Source organism: Balaenoptera ricei, chromosome 13 (genome assembly GCF_028023285.1).
Source record: "Balaenoptera ricei isolate mBalRic1 chromosome 13, mBalRic1.hap2, whole genome shotgun sequence".
Taxonomy (NCBI): Eukaryota; Metazoa; Chordata; class Mammalia; order Artiodactyla; family Balaenopteridae; genus Balaenoptera; species Balaenoptera ricei.
Window position 1 is genome coordinate 5,987,049 of NC_082651.1, and position 14,787 is coordinate 6,001,835.

Here is a 14,787-nt window from a genome sequence, read left to right on the forward strand (position 1 = left end):
TTAATTAATCCTCTCCTCAAAATCACACATCTGGTTGGGGTAAGGACCCTGATGATTCAACAAGGACCCTGTTCCAGTGGAACAAAATCCTACACTGTTGTTCTCCTCCAGGACCAGCCCCTCCCCATCCACCCCCGAGCCCCACCTGGGCCCCAGCCCCGCCTGGGCTTCCCAATCCCCCCGCCTGGACCCCCAAGTCCCACCTGGGCTTCCCAACCCCCCCCGCCTGGACCCCCAAGTCCCGCCTGGGCTTCCCAACCCCCCCGCCGGACCCCCGGCCAAGGCAGTTTTCTCCGTTCTTCTCTGTGGACTTTGGCACAATAGCTGCTTTACTGTGACCTCTTCAGGAAGTGGCTTCAGAGGATTAAACCACAAGCACATGTCAGTGATCGTTTTCAGTAACTGAAACCTCAGCAGCGGGCTGGACCCAGAACTGCCGTAGTCGGTCTTTGCAGGCTCAGAGGGAAAAGTTTGTTTTGCAGAAGTTTGCAAGCAAAATGCTATTTTCCTGCCCTATTTTCTTTAAATGTGTCTTTAAATGACAGGCAATTTGACATTTCTGCTTGAATCTGAGGTGACCTTCTTACTGGAAGAAAGAAGTTTTAAAGGCAGCTCGTTCCAAGTATTTGAGTTACAATTCTGGCTTTATTTTTTCCTTTGCCAAATAACCCCGTTTCCCAGTACTCAGTGTAAGGGCACAGAAGAATAGGAGGCAAAGCAGGGCCAGGCATAAGAAAATGACCAAAAAAATGGTTGAAGAGTTGAAGAAAAGAAAAATAATGCAGTAAGGTGGAAAATGCTGATGGCCCAGCCTGAGCCAGGGTTGCCAGTGGCAGGGGGGAGGGGGGAGGGAGGAGGGGAGAGGGAGGGGGAGGGGGAGGGGAGGGGGAGGAGGGGGAGGGGAGGGGAGGGGGAGGGGAGGGGGAGGGGGAGGGGAGGGGGAGGGGAGGGGGAGGGGAGGGCACCTGAGCAGCATCCCCCTCGGCCCTCGCTAAGGCCCAGGTGACAGTACCTGCCTGTGGCCCTGGGTCTGCCTCCTGCTCAAGGGTGGCACATGGAGCCTAAGGGTGTGTAGGTGTTTACTTCACCTTTTAGTTTCATTCTGAACAATTCCAACAGACGAAAAGGTTGCAGGAATAGTATAATAACACGAGTATGTGTCTTACCTCGGTTCACCAATTTTTAACATTTTGCTTTATTCTCATTTTCTCTCTCTGTTTCTTTCTTTCTGTCTGTCTGTTTCTCTCTCTCTCTCTGGGCCCCCGACCCCCTCGTTATCCCCCATCCCTGTGCTTCCCAGAAACTTAGTTCCAAATGCTTTTTATTTTGCTTCAGCTTTGAATTTTAAAAAATTTCCAAGCTTAAGTTTGATGTAAATATTAATTTCCCCATAGGTTCAAGAAGTGGGGCTTGGTCCTCCCAACCCCCTGCCTGGATCCCAGCCCCACCTGGGCCCCCTAGCCCCACCTGGGCCCCAAACACACACACACACACACACACACAAACACATTTTCCCCTGAACACCTGAAAGTTTATTGAGAGTAAATAAGTAAGTAAACGATAGCTCCAGAGATAAATCTTCAGGCATTTAAAAGGAGTAAAAATTTGATTCTCTAGTATATTTGAGTCTCTCTCTTCATTCACCCAGAAGATGAAACTTTTCTTTATTTCTATCTTCACCTTGTTCCCAGAAGGTTCCAGGCAACTGTCCATCTCTGAGTCAGGCAGTACAGTCATCCAAAACACAAAAACAAGGTGACAGATCTTGACTCTTAAGGAAGACAAATAACTCTCCAGGCTTATACCTACTGCTGAGTCACATTCAGTTTGCAAAATAGATTCCTAAAAAACTGAACATGTTGTTTCAGGCATGTGGTATAAAACGTTCTGAAACCTATGGGGAAATAAATATTTACATCAAAATTAAGCTTGGATTTTTTTTTTTTAATTCAAAGCTGAAGCAAAATAAAAAGTATTTGGAACTAAGTCTCTGGGAAGCACAGGATGTTAGGCATTTGAGGGGTAGGGAAGATCCTCTAGCTTCAGATACAGGGAAATACATGACCAGGTTTGAGGCAGATTTTGTTGAAAAATGTACTGGCTCAAAGCCAAAGCAGAACCCTTGAGAGAAGTCCACAAACTATTTTTGTTCTGTAGAAAATAGAGAAGCTAGCACTTTCCCCCCAGAATTAAGGGAATTAGGAGCAGCACAGTGGGACTGTTTCTGGTCTGCACGGCTGTGTCATAACGACAGCACCTGCATGTCCTTGACCCTGATGGGGCGGGGGGGGGGGTTGGGGGGGTGGGGACAGAGTCGCTTACTGGAACCCATGGCACAGGAAGACCCATCTTTAGCAGAACCAGGCACTGGGCCACTTGGGCTGAATGTCTTACCAGGGAGAACCTGGTAAGGTTCAGACTTGGCTCCACCAAGGGCAACGCACTCTCTTTCTATTTTACTTTCTGCCAACAAGTGTCTTTCTCTTTAAAATCATCCTTTCCAAATCTACAAACAATAAATGCTGGAGAGGGTGTGGAGAAAAGGGAACCCTCTTGCACTGCTGGTGGGAATGTAAATTGATACAGCCACTATGGAGAACAGTATGGAGGTTCCCTAAAAAACTAAAAATAGAATTACCATACGACCCAGCAATCCCACTACTGGGCATATACCCTGAGAAAACCATAATTCAAAAAGAGTCATGTACCACCATGTTCATTGCAGCACTATTTACAATAGCCAGGACATGGGAGCAACCTAAGTGTCCATCAACAGATGAATGGATAAAGAAGATGTGGCACATATATACAATGGAATATTACTCAGCCATAAAAAGAAACAAAACTGAGTTATTTGTAGTGAGGTGGATGGACCTAGAGACTGTCATACAGAGTGAAGTAAGTCAGAAAGAGAAAAACAAATACCGTATGCTAACACATATATATGGAATCTAAAAAAAAAAAAAAAAAAAAAAAGGTTCTGAAAAACCTAGGGGCAGGACAGGAATAAAGACACAGACATAGAGAATGGACTTGAGGACACGGGGAGGGGGAAGGGTAAGCTGGGACGAGGTGAGAGAGTGGCATGGACATATATACACTACCAAACATAAAATAGATAGCTAGTGGGAAGCAGCCGCATAGCACAGGGAGATCAGCTCCGTGCTTTGTGACCACCTAGAGGGGTGGGATAGGCAGGAGGAGAGGGAGACGCAAGAGGGAGGGGATATGGGGATATATGTATATGTATAGCTGATTCACTTTGTTATAAAGCAGAAACTAAAACACCACTGTAAAGCAATTATACTCCATTGAAGATGTTAAAAAAAAAAAAATCACCCTTTCCCAATGAACTTATCTACAAAACAGAAATAGAGTCACAGATGTAGAAAACAAACTTATGGTTACCAGGGGGTAAGGAGACGAGAGGGATAAATTGGGGAGATTGGGATTGACATATACACACTACTATCTATAAATAGATAACTAATAAGGACCTACTGTATAGCACAGGGACCTCTGCTCAATACTCTGTAATGACCTCTCAGGGAACAAAATCTAAAAAAGAGTGGATATATGTATACGTATAACTGATTCACTTTGCTGTACACCTGAAACTAACACAACATTGTAAATCAACTATACGTCAACAATATTTTTTTTAATTTTTTTAAATAAAAAATAAATAAAATCACCCTTTCGCTGTCAAACCTTTTGAACTTGACCAACTTCTGCCCCAGGAACCATTAACCAAGAGATTCAGCAAATCAGCCCAGCTCTTCCTCCCTCTCCATCAGGTCCTCCATTCACACCTTGCATTCCCAGTGAGCCCAAGTCATTCAGAGCCCCCGGCACCAAGTCAGGGGCTCAGTCAGATAACCACTGAATTGGATCAACTCACTAGCTTAAGGTCCCATAGCTAGCAACTGGCGAAACCATGACTCAAGACTCCTGAGTTGTCCTGGGTACTGGAGTTTCAGCTCTGTGGGGCTACTCATTGGGTAACGTGAACTAGTATCTGGACGCCCTGTGCTGGCATGGGACAGGAGACTGGTTATGGGCAGATGCACACCCTTTGAAATGAATGTTGCTTTCAACCCTTGTAATCTGAGAGTAATAGATGTCGCAGATATTTGAATTATCAGTTATCCAGAAAACATGACCATCTAAAATATAACACAGATAAAAGAAACCAGGACAAAAAAACTTGAACGGCTGAAAGACAGTCAATAGGATCCTGGCACCAAGTCATGTCTATTTGACTCACAGAAGAAATGTGAAAGTCTCTTTCAGAACCTGTCTCTTTATTCGTATGAATGTGGCTATTGCTTCTCAGAGGGGCAGATCGTATTTTGTAAAGATGGCCACAACGATATCTCCCTATTGTCTTCTGTTATGTGACCAGGCTACTCTGCCATCAAAAGTGGAGTCCAGGGACTTCCCTGGTGGTGCAGTAGTTAAGAATCCGCCTACCAATGCAGGGGACATGGGTTCAATCCCTGGTCGGGGAACTGGATCCCACATACCGTGGGGCAACTAAGCCTGCACTCTGGCGCCCACGTGCCACAGCTAGAGAGCCCACGCACTGCAACTACTGAGCCTGCGTGCCACAACTAGAGAGAAGCCCGTGCGCTGCAAGGAAGAGCCTGTGCACCGCCATGAAAGATCCCACGTGCCACAACTAAGACCTGACGCAGCCAAAATAAATAAATAAGTATTTTTTAAAAAGGTGGAGTCCAACTTTTCAAGGGGTCCCTTGAATGTGGGCCAACTGTGACTTAAGTCTAACCAACAGAATGGTGTTGAGTGAACACTGAAGCTAAGTCAGAAAAGGCCATGCAGCTTCCACCTGGCTTCCTTGGGATGCTGGCTCTGGGGGATGCCAGTCACCGTGTAAATTGTCCAACTGCCCTGAGACCTGCTTGGAGGGAAGCTACATGTAGGGGGTCAGGCCGACCGTCCCAGCCCAGCCCCAGCCATGCGAGTGAAGCATCTTAGGCTCCCCAGACCGAGTCCACTCACCAGCTGAGTACCACTGATTGATCTCAAGTGAAACACATGGAGCAAAAGAACCGCCTAGCTAAGCCCCTCTCAAATTCATGACCTATGGAGTATGTGAGTTACAATAAAATGTTTGTCGTAAGCCACTCAATTCCGGGGCAGTTTGTTATGCAATGATAGGTGACCAGAATGTTCTATCAGAAGCAGAGAAGAGGTAGCAAATCAGAAAGAGGGAGAGAGCTGATGTGGGAATACGCACCCACAAAGACGTGGCAGCCAGTTACCCAATAACAGAGGAGAGAAGGAAAACTACTGAGACAGATGCAAGAACCAAAGAGCACAGCAATCAGAGGCCTTTACGAGCAGACACAAACGGTCCCCTCCACCTCTCTGTGTCCTACTGAGGGTATCCAGGTGTTCCAGCACAAAACAGTTGATGTCCATAATGATTTCCCTGAATCATGAAGAACAGTTTAAATTTTGCACAGGACCTTCTTTCTCGAGGATGTGACAGTGAATAACGTATGTGATGAGGATAACATGCTAATTACCTTCCAGGGTATTACCCTGCTTGTTACCTCTGAGTCTTCAGCCACTATGGCCCCAAGAAAGGGGAAGAGCAAAGGCCTCCTTGGAAAGGAAAGAAGGAAGTGGATATAGGGGATGTCTAAGTAGGGAAAGCGGGTTCTGCCCCCACTTCCGGGCTCAAAACCTGAGTGCAAAGAGACAGAGGGCAGAAGAGAGGGGGAAGCTGAAAGCTGAGGGGCTTTTCCTCTGCTTTCAAATTGGGTCCCTAGAGGAATCCCACCAGGGTAAAGTAAGGAGCCATTACCAAGATGGGGGCTCCAGGGAAGGATGGCGATAATGGCATGGCCTACTTAGGTTGAGGGATGCTAGGGTTAGCTCCCTGCTGGCCTCAGTTCTTTGCCGATGGGGAGGAGATTCAGATCTCCCCTGTGCTTCCAGTGGACAATGGGGGGCTAAACTGAGATCTGAGCTGACATGGGGCTGCCGTGATGGACAGGTGACCTAGAGGCTGCAGGACATTCAGTCCCTAAGGAGCAGTGTGGCCAACTGTGGAAACATGTCTTTACCAGTTGGTAAATAACCACCCACTTAAGCCCTGAACTCTCCACCCTCTACCTTTCCAGGGGATCCCCTGAGATCCTCATGGTAACGCAACATAGGGCAGCACCTGTTCTGACTGGTTGGTACTCCTGCCCTGCGGGTTGGTAAATATTTGGGCTACCACCTGCGCAGGTGGCCAGTCTAAGCCAGGGGAGAAGTGAGGCCACGGCCAAGGGACGCAGAGGACCATGGAGCCAGCAAGGGGCACAGTGGGGCCACATCAGCCATTGCACTGGCTCTGCCTCCCCTGAAAGACCAGATCCCAGCTTTCCCAGCCATGAACCTCAGCAGCAGATGTAGCAGGACACTGCGTGACCAGCCAGGTCCAGGAACATCTCCATGGAAACCAGTGAAGACCACCCCCCCCCAGGCCAGCAAGTGTGGACCAGCCGCCCTCCCCACCATGCCCTGGGGACATGGCTTCCCCAGTTCTCAGACTCCTGGCTAGAAGTAGGTGGCAAAGTCAGAAACTCTAAGCGACTGAGCATCTACCCAAAAGAGACCAAATAAATCCAAGAGAGGCAGAGTTGGACCAGCCTAGGCTGGCAGCTTAAATTCCCCTTTCCTCTGAGAAAGAGGCCTCAGGAGCCAAACGAGATTCTTACTAGAAAAGTTATTAAAGGCACATTTTTGTGACATCGACTTGCAGTGACTACAAATGTGCACCACAATACATATATTTTAGAAATATTTCCTCCCAAACTTAAGTTGTCAGAACAGATGAGATTTTCTTTTTATGCTTTGAAAGATCATCTTTCACTCCCTGGAAAATATGTCCAGCTAGAATGGCTTGTCCTCTGAGGGTCACAGAAGGCACAATTTTCCCCAGCCCTGGGCCCAGCATGGCCACAAGAGCAGATAAAAAAACAAGCCAAGAAAGCCAACCACGATAGGAAACCCAAGCGATTTTGAGCCATAGGGTGTGGGGAAATCCCTGGGCACAAGCAACCCCAGTCATCAGCCTGAAGACATCCCAGATGGACTGGGTTTTCCACAGACCCAGAAAGTCCCATTAAGAAACACTTTGCTCTTCTCTGGAGCTGGGGGGGGGGGAGCATTTCCCTCTCACACGTGTTCCCTCCGGCTTCTCCCAGGAGGATGCCGGGGCAGCCAGCTTCATCCCTGGTGCAAGGAGAGCATCCTGAAGCTGGCCGATCTGAAATCCTGCTTCCTCCCCAGCAACATGATATGAGAGGCTCAGGTTCCCAACATCTGGACCTGTGATACTTTGGGGTGCACAAAGGATTTCACTTCTCTGCATCCTTGAATTAGGCACGGCCACAAGACTAGTTATCGTGGGAAGGACACGGGAAGGACATAGGTCACCTCCAGGTGTTTCATTTCCGGTACCCCACCCTCCAGCCCTCTCTTCTGCCACCCTTGTTCAAGGATGGTGCTTCTGTTGATGGTTGGTGGCCACCCTGATAGGAGACTGAGGTTTACTTCCATCCATGAAGCCACTCCCTCGTTCCTGAACGTCTGTTTTTCCTTCTGTTAAATAGGAGAAACACAGATTTTCCACACCAGCACTTGTGTCACAACAATCTGAGGCAGACAGGTAGTCTGCAAAATTCTCTTTTGAAAATGGCCTCAGGTAGCTGTGAGGGGCCGTCACGGCCTGACACAGCTGCCCCGAGACAGTGACGTGACGTGAGCAAGGTGACGGATTAAGCTACTGAGATGTTGTAGGTTATCGCTGCAGTGTAACCCGGAGGGTACGCACAGCACTCAAAGAGTAGGATAAGGACACTGTGTTCGTTCTCTATTGCCCTGGAGCAAAGGACCGCAAACTCAGTGACTTGAAACCAAGCCCCGTCATTAGCTCACATCACTGTGGGTCCAAGGTCGGCCTCTGCTTGGATGGACTCTGCTCAGGGTCCCACGGGTGGACGTCAAAGCTTGGGGTCCTGTCCCACGTCCCTGGGGCTATGGTAGAATTCAGCTCTTTGGGATTATACAACTGAGGTGCCCACTTTCTTGCTGGCTGTCAGCCAAGGCCACTCTCAGCAACTAGAGGCCACCACCGTTTCCTGCCCCGGGGTCCCCTCCATAAAACGGGACAGTTTGTTTCCTCAGGGCCAATGGACCACCTACTTCACATCTCTCTGACCTCTTGGCTCTGACCCCCGAACCCTCTTTTAAAGAGCCCGGCTGGTTGTGCCAGGAACGCCCAGGATGGTCTTCCTTTTGATTACCTTCACATCAACTGACCGGGGACCTAAAATACATCTGCAAAATTCCCTCGCCTTTGCTGTATAAGGTAACATAATCATGGGAATGACATCCCATCATGTTTATATTACCCACCCTCATTCAAGGGGAGACGGCTGCACAAGGCATGCTCAGTGGGGGGCACCTTAGAATTCTGCCAACCGCAGACAGTTAAGAAAACATGCTGATGAATACTAGCTCTAGAAAATTTAGGACACATCCAAAGCCATACATTGACTTCCTTGCTCCCAAATAAGAAAACCTCGTCTCGAATATTCTAAAGACTTCCTACTCAAAGTGTGGTCCCTGGACCAGCATCATGGACATCACTTGTGAGAAATGCAAAATCTCAGGCCCCACCCCAGAACTAGGGAATCAGAATCATCTGCCTTTTAACAAGACTCCCTGGTGATTTGAAAGGCATTGATCGTAAGGACTGGCTCATCCTTAAATGAAGTAGGCAGACACCCACATGGATTAAGAGCAGAGACAATATTAAATCCCTGTACCCGGGTCACCCCAGCCCTTTCAGAGTGGTTTCTGAAATTGTGAGGTCAGAACCTCATAATCTGATGATGATGATGATGATGATGATGATGATGATGGTGAGGATGGTGATGATACTGAGGTTGGTGATGATGGTGAGGAAGGTGATGATACTGAGGATGGTGATGATGGTGAGGAAGGTGATGATGGTGAGGAAGGTGATGATGGTGAGGATGGTGATGATACTGAGGATGGTGATGATGGTGAGGAAGGTGATGATACTGAGGTTGGTGATGATGGTGAGGATGGTGATGATGGTGAGGAAGGTGATGATACTGAGGTTGGTGATGATGGTGAGGAAGGTGATGATGGTGAGGAAGGTGATGATGGTGAGGATGGTGATGATACTGAGGACGGTGATGATGGTGAGGAAGGTGATGATACTGAGGTTGGTGATGATGGTGAGGATGGTGATGATACTGAGGATGGTGATGATGGTGAGGATGGTGATGATACTGAGGATGGTGATGATGGTGAGGAAGGTGATGATACTGAGGATGGTGAGGATGGTGAGGATGGTGATGATACTGAGGATGGTGATGATGGTGAGGATGGTGATGATACTGAGGTTGGTGATGATGGTGAGGATATTGAGGATGGTGAGGATGGTGATGATGGTGAGGAAGGTGATGATACTGAGGTTGGTGATGATGGTGAGGATATTGAGGATGGTGAGGAAGGTGATGATGGTGAGGAAGGTGATGATACTGAGGATGGTGATGATGGTGAGGAAGGTGATGATACTGAGGATGGTGATGATGGTGAGGATATTGAGGATGGTGGTGATAACTAACACTGATTGAACATCCACCATGTGTCAGGCGCTGGGCAAAGTCTTGACATGTAGGATTTCTTTTAATTTTCCCAATACTTTACAAACTAGATATTATTATTTTCGTTTTAGAGATAAAGACACTGAGGCTCACAGAAGTTAAATAACTCCTCCAAGGAAATACAAAAAGAAGTAATGGGGCCAGGACTTGGCCCTCATCCCTTTAACCTAGGGGTGATGTGATCAGATTGTCACAAATAGTCAAAGCTAATCTGGGAATCACAAACTGGGGATCACAGGCCTGTTCAACTTGTGGATATGCATTTTTTCAGCTTGAGTGGTGGTGTTATTTTTCATTGATTGTCTTTTCCGAGGGACAAACTGATTCCAGTGGGTCATAGGCCCTGTCACTCACAGCCTCACGGATTTGACTTACTGCCTGGCCCCTGAATACAGTCAGGTTAGCAATCCCCAATTAAGCCCAAGCATTTGTAAATTTCCTCTTGACATTTCAGAAATTCTTTTCCAGAAATTATTTAAAATAGCAAAGAACCCCTGCTCTCTAATCCATCCATTTCATCAGATGAATGAAACTAACGTCCAGAAACAAACTTATATATCCAAGTCACATAGCAAGATAATATCCTGGTTTTAAACTGGCCTCTTTTGGCCCACAATCAAGTGCCACAATAATTTACCTCGTGTGTTTAGGGAATTATTTATGCCTAAAATGAAACAGAGGTTCTTAACTAACGTATGCTCCAGAAACGTTTAGATGGAGTTTCATACAGATTCTCACGCTACTGATAAGTCAAATGCCCATTTATCTAATGAGAATCATCAGACACATGACAGGTTTAGAACACACACTCTGAAGGGAGAAATAAGAAGTCCCGGGCTTCCCTGGTGGCGCAGTGGTTGAGAATCTGCCTGCCAATGCAGGGGACATGGGTTCGAGCCCTGGTCTGGGAAGATCCCACATGCCACGGAGCAACTAGGCCCGTGAGCCACAACTGCTGAGCCTGCGCGTCTGGAGCCTGTGCTCCACAACAAGAGAGGCCGCGATAGTGAGAGGCCCGCGCACCGCGATGAAGAGTGGCCCCCGCTCGCCACACTTGGAGAAAGCCCTCGCACAGAAACGAAGACCCAACACAGCCCAAAATAAATAAATAAATAAATAAATAAATAAATTTATAAAAAAAAAAAAAAAAAAAAAAAAAAGAAGTCCCTAAATAGTTTATATAAGTGGAACGGTGAGGAGCATAAGAGGTAGAATAGAGCAGTGGATCCCAGCCTTAGCTGCACATCAGAACTGCCTGGGAAGCTTTAAAAACTACTGCTGCCTGGGCCCCAACCCCCCCAAGTTCCTGATGTAATTGGTCCCAGGTACAGAGATTTTTTTTAAAGCTCTCCAGGTGATTTTAATGCTCAACCAGGTTAAGAACACTGGAGCAGGGATTCTAAGATGCTGGAAGACCAACACCATCCCCATCACTATTTTTCCTGTGACCCCACTGGGTTTGGCTCATCAGCTGATCACAGAAGCTTCCATGTCCCTTTCATCTTTTTGCTGCCTTCTTCCTCCCTTCCTTAAGCAGCAGTCCTTCGTGGGTGGAGAACAAAATTGGTAGGAAACTGAGATCTAGTTTCAGACTCTGAGGTACTCACTTGTTCCTGCTGATTTGCTTCTGGACATGAAACCTCCTCTCAGCTCCGAAGGAAGTGTTTCTCCCAGACCAGTAGCCTCATAATCACCTGGGAACTCATTCAAAGTGCAAGTCCTCAGCCCCTTCCTGCCCTACATCTACTGAATCCAAAATTCCGAGTGGGCTCAGCAACGCGTTTTAATAAATCCTTCAGGTGACGATGAAGCAGGCTGAAGTTTGAGAACCAATGGTTGAAGACACTGTCATGATCAAGTGTCCCCATATAGAGAGCAGGTGACAGTGACAGTGACATAAAAAGACCACCCGAAACTACACTATATACTTGCGCTACTTCAGCCGTGTTGTCACTAGACTCTGCTATCCTAGGGGCTGTGCGTCATCACTCAGGTGTCGATTGTCAAACAATTGGGCTTTGAAGGTGCGGTAGGAGTGGGGATATTCAGGGTAAGGGCTGTGGCAAGTGTGGAAAGGTGGGGGTGGGGGGGCGTCCCGGGCTGGCTGGGAACAAATGGTGCGGGGACCATCCTCACAGCCCCCTGAGCCCGACCAAGCTCCCTTTCTTGCCTGTTACGATAACCAGACAGGCTAAAAAGTGGAACATACAATTAAAATATGGGCAAGACTGTAATGAGGTTTGAGGGGAAGTGCCCCTTCTACCGTGCACGCAGGAGGAGACCCCCTTTTCGAGCTGGTGAAGAGGGACCCCCACTCTCTTGGGGAGGTGGAGCTCAGGGAAGGGTGAGCTGGGGGGTACGGAATGGGCTGCCGGGAGGGATGCCCCAGCATCCCACCGCTGACATCGAGCTGCCGGAGGGACGCAGAAGGTCAAGTCGCTCAACTGCCTCAGTTTACAGGAGGAAATTCAGAAGGATGACAAGCCCCAACTAGCATCACACGGCATTAGAGGCAGAGTGGGACCAGGGGCTCCTGAGGGAGCTGGGCGCCGGGAAGAGGAAAGGCCTCCAAAGGGGAGTGGAATTCGAGAGGGAGGACGTCTAATACAGAGAGCAAGCTTTTTTTTTTCGGTCGTACCGCGCGGCATGTGGGATCTTAGTTCCCCGACCAGGGATCGAACCCACACCCCCTGCGTTGGAAGCGCAGAGTCTTAACCACTGGACCGTTTAGGTAGCACACCCCTTGTGCCCAGCACCGTGCTAAAGCTCCACGTGATTCAGATTCATGTACCCTTCCCTCCACCTGTGATCCTCACCATCAGCATCACGATTTACAGCTGGGGAGACCGAGGCGCTGGGAGGGTGAAAATAAACTGCATGGGTTACTTAGTTATAATCGAGGGTAAAAATGAGTTTTTTAAAGAATCGCACCCAGTTTTATTATTACTTCACAGGAATGAAGCAAGGGATAAAGATAAGCTTAACACTTCCTGGCTATTGATTACTGGTGAGCTGCTGGCCACTGGGTGGACCATCTCTATTCAGTGATACTTATTCAATGGAGAACAGGATTTTTAAAAGACAGTTACTATAGGAACAGGTGCGTGACATCACACAGCCAGTAACAGGCACAGCTGGACTTGAACCCGGACGCTTTAGCCTCTGGGACTCACACTTCGCGACACTCTGCCTGCTACTCCTCCAAGGTGGCCGTGAGGGTTGGTGATCAGCCAACACGGAGACCTCAGGCATTAGAAACGTTACTCATACTTTAGAAAGCATCCCATGATCCTTCCAAAGAGGAAAGCCTCTAAACTCAGTGTAAGTCTCAGAGGCACAGCCTCCCCTGAGCTGGACACAAACCCTCTCAGCAATTCCTTTCCTCTTACTGATTCCACAGCAGTTTTGCCGGTCACTTCCAATCATAGAAGGTCCTTAGAAATCCTCCAATCCAGCCCCTTTTTTGACAGATAAAGAAACTGAAGCCCCAAAAGGTCAAGGTCACTTTCACACAGGTGAAGAAGGTCACAGAGATGAGGAAAGTCACATGGAGGAGGCACCTGGGGTCTGGAGACATCAGGAAAGCCTCCTGAGGTGCCCTCCAGAAGTGATGGAGCCCAGGGGTCCTGACTCCCAGGTCAGTCGCCCTCCCTTCCCTTCTCCCCTCTTACCTGCAGCTCTGCATCGTTTGCCTGGTGCTTGTCTCCTGGGATGGCTGCCAGGCTTTTCACCTTCAGTGGGAGCTCAGCGGTCTGGCAGGAATTTATATTCTCATTGTCCAGGGATTTCCTAATCGGGCTTGTGTCACTCCTCCAACTGGGTGGCTGTGAACACACCTTTTCCCTCCTCACTGGGAGCGCCGTCCCGGCTGTAGCGCGGGTGCATGATCACTCAGATGCGGAAGTGGCCAAGGAAACTCTGTGTAAGTTTCCCTATTTTTTGTGACTCGCTAAAAGTTACGTACTTCCAGCTGCGAGGTGGTTTTAAAGTGATGTGTATTTTGCCCAACCACGGCCCCATTAAAGACAAAAGGAGGACTCTGGGGCTTTAACCAGCGAGGTATGTGCTGTTTCCCCCATGAAGTCCTTCTAGGGTTAGAAGAGCCCCATTGCCAGTCTTACGTGATGTTTAGTTGTTAGCAAAGGAAGGGGGTGACTCTCTAAGTATTTATTATAGTGTGTGGGATTTGGCTAACTGAATAGAGATGGAAGTTCATGTCTGTACAAAACCAGTGTCTCCCAACCGCCCAGCAGCCCCAAAGGTGATAATGAATGTGCCTCTCCCCTCAGGGAGCTCCCCGTGGAGCTAGAGAGGACGGAGCCCCGGGGGTGAGCCTGGACCCCTGCTGTTGGATGGAAAGGAAGGACTTTTCCAAATGTCCTTAAAAATCTCTGTTACTAACCTTAATGACATCTTCTGTCTGATTTATTCAGGTACTGAGGCTCTTACAGGTGAAAAGGCAGATACAGAAACCTTTTTAGAGAAATCTTAGGAATTTCCTACCCAGAGCAAATGGCTCACAGTCAAAAGGGCCCACCGGCATTAGTTTTATCCTTTTGCTAACAAGGAAGGTAACTCGCAGGGGTCACAACTCAGGTGGATAAATAATATCTGTGAAAAACAATGTTGGAGCAAGATGGAAAGTTAGAGATGGTCAAATCCATTCTCCAGTTTAAAGGAGATAAAATTGAGGTCCAGGCACATAGGGGGACCACAGGTGAGTTCACTGGATTCATTGAGTGTGTGTATAACTTCATGATGGGGTTCTTATGGAAGCTGGAAATACCCCCAAAAGGAGTTTATTGGGCAAAGAGTAAATGTTACCTTGTATCTGTGTTTATTCTTTTTCCAAGGACCAGTTGAAGGGGGAATATTTGTTTCTGTTCCATAATTTTGACATGGTAAAATTGAAGTGAGCTATACATTTGGGGTCAAGCCAAGGAAGTTTCAAGGGTGTGAATTCACCCGAGCAGGTAAATCTCACCAGATACCATCGTCATCCCAGGATGAAGGGCATGTCAATAACTGAGTCCTCTCCACACCGTCTCTGTAGTCCGCCAAACACATT

At 48.0% G+C, this 14,787-nt stretch overlaps 1 protein-coding gene across 1 annotated transcript in view; it reads right to left on the minus strand.

Annotated features, from left to right (window-relative positions):
• The window catches only part of IL1R2 (interleukin 1 receptor type 2), a 35,425-nt gene extending 21,996 nt beyond the window's left edge, over positions 1–13,429 (minus strand). The window contains exon 1 of the mRNA XM_059942771.1: positions 13,391–13,429. Coding sequence (XP_059798754.1) covers positions 13,391–13,404 — 14 coding nt within the window. The 5' untranslated portion in view covers positions 13,405–13,429. The remainder of the gene's footprint in view (positions 1–13,390) is intronic.
• Positions 13,430–14,787: the final 1,358 nt, after the last annotated feature.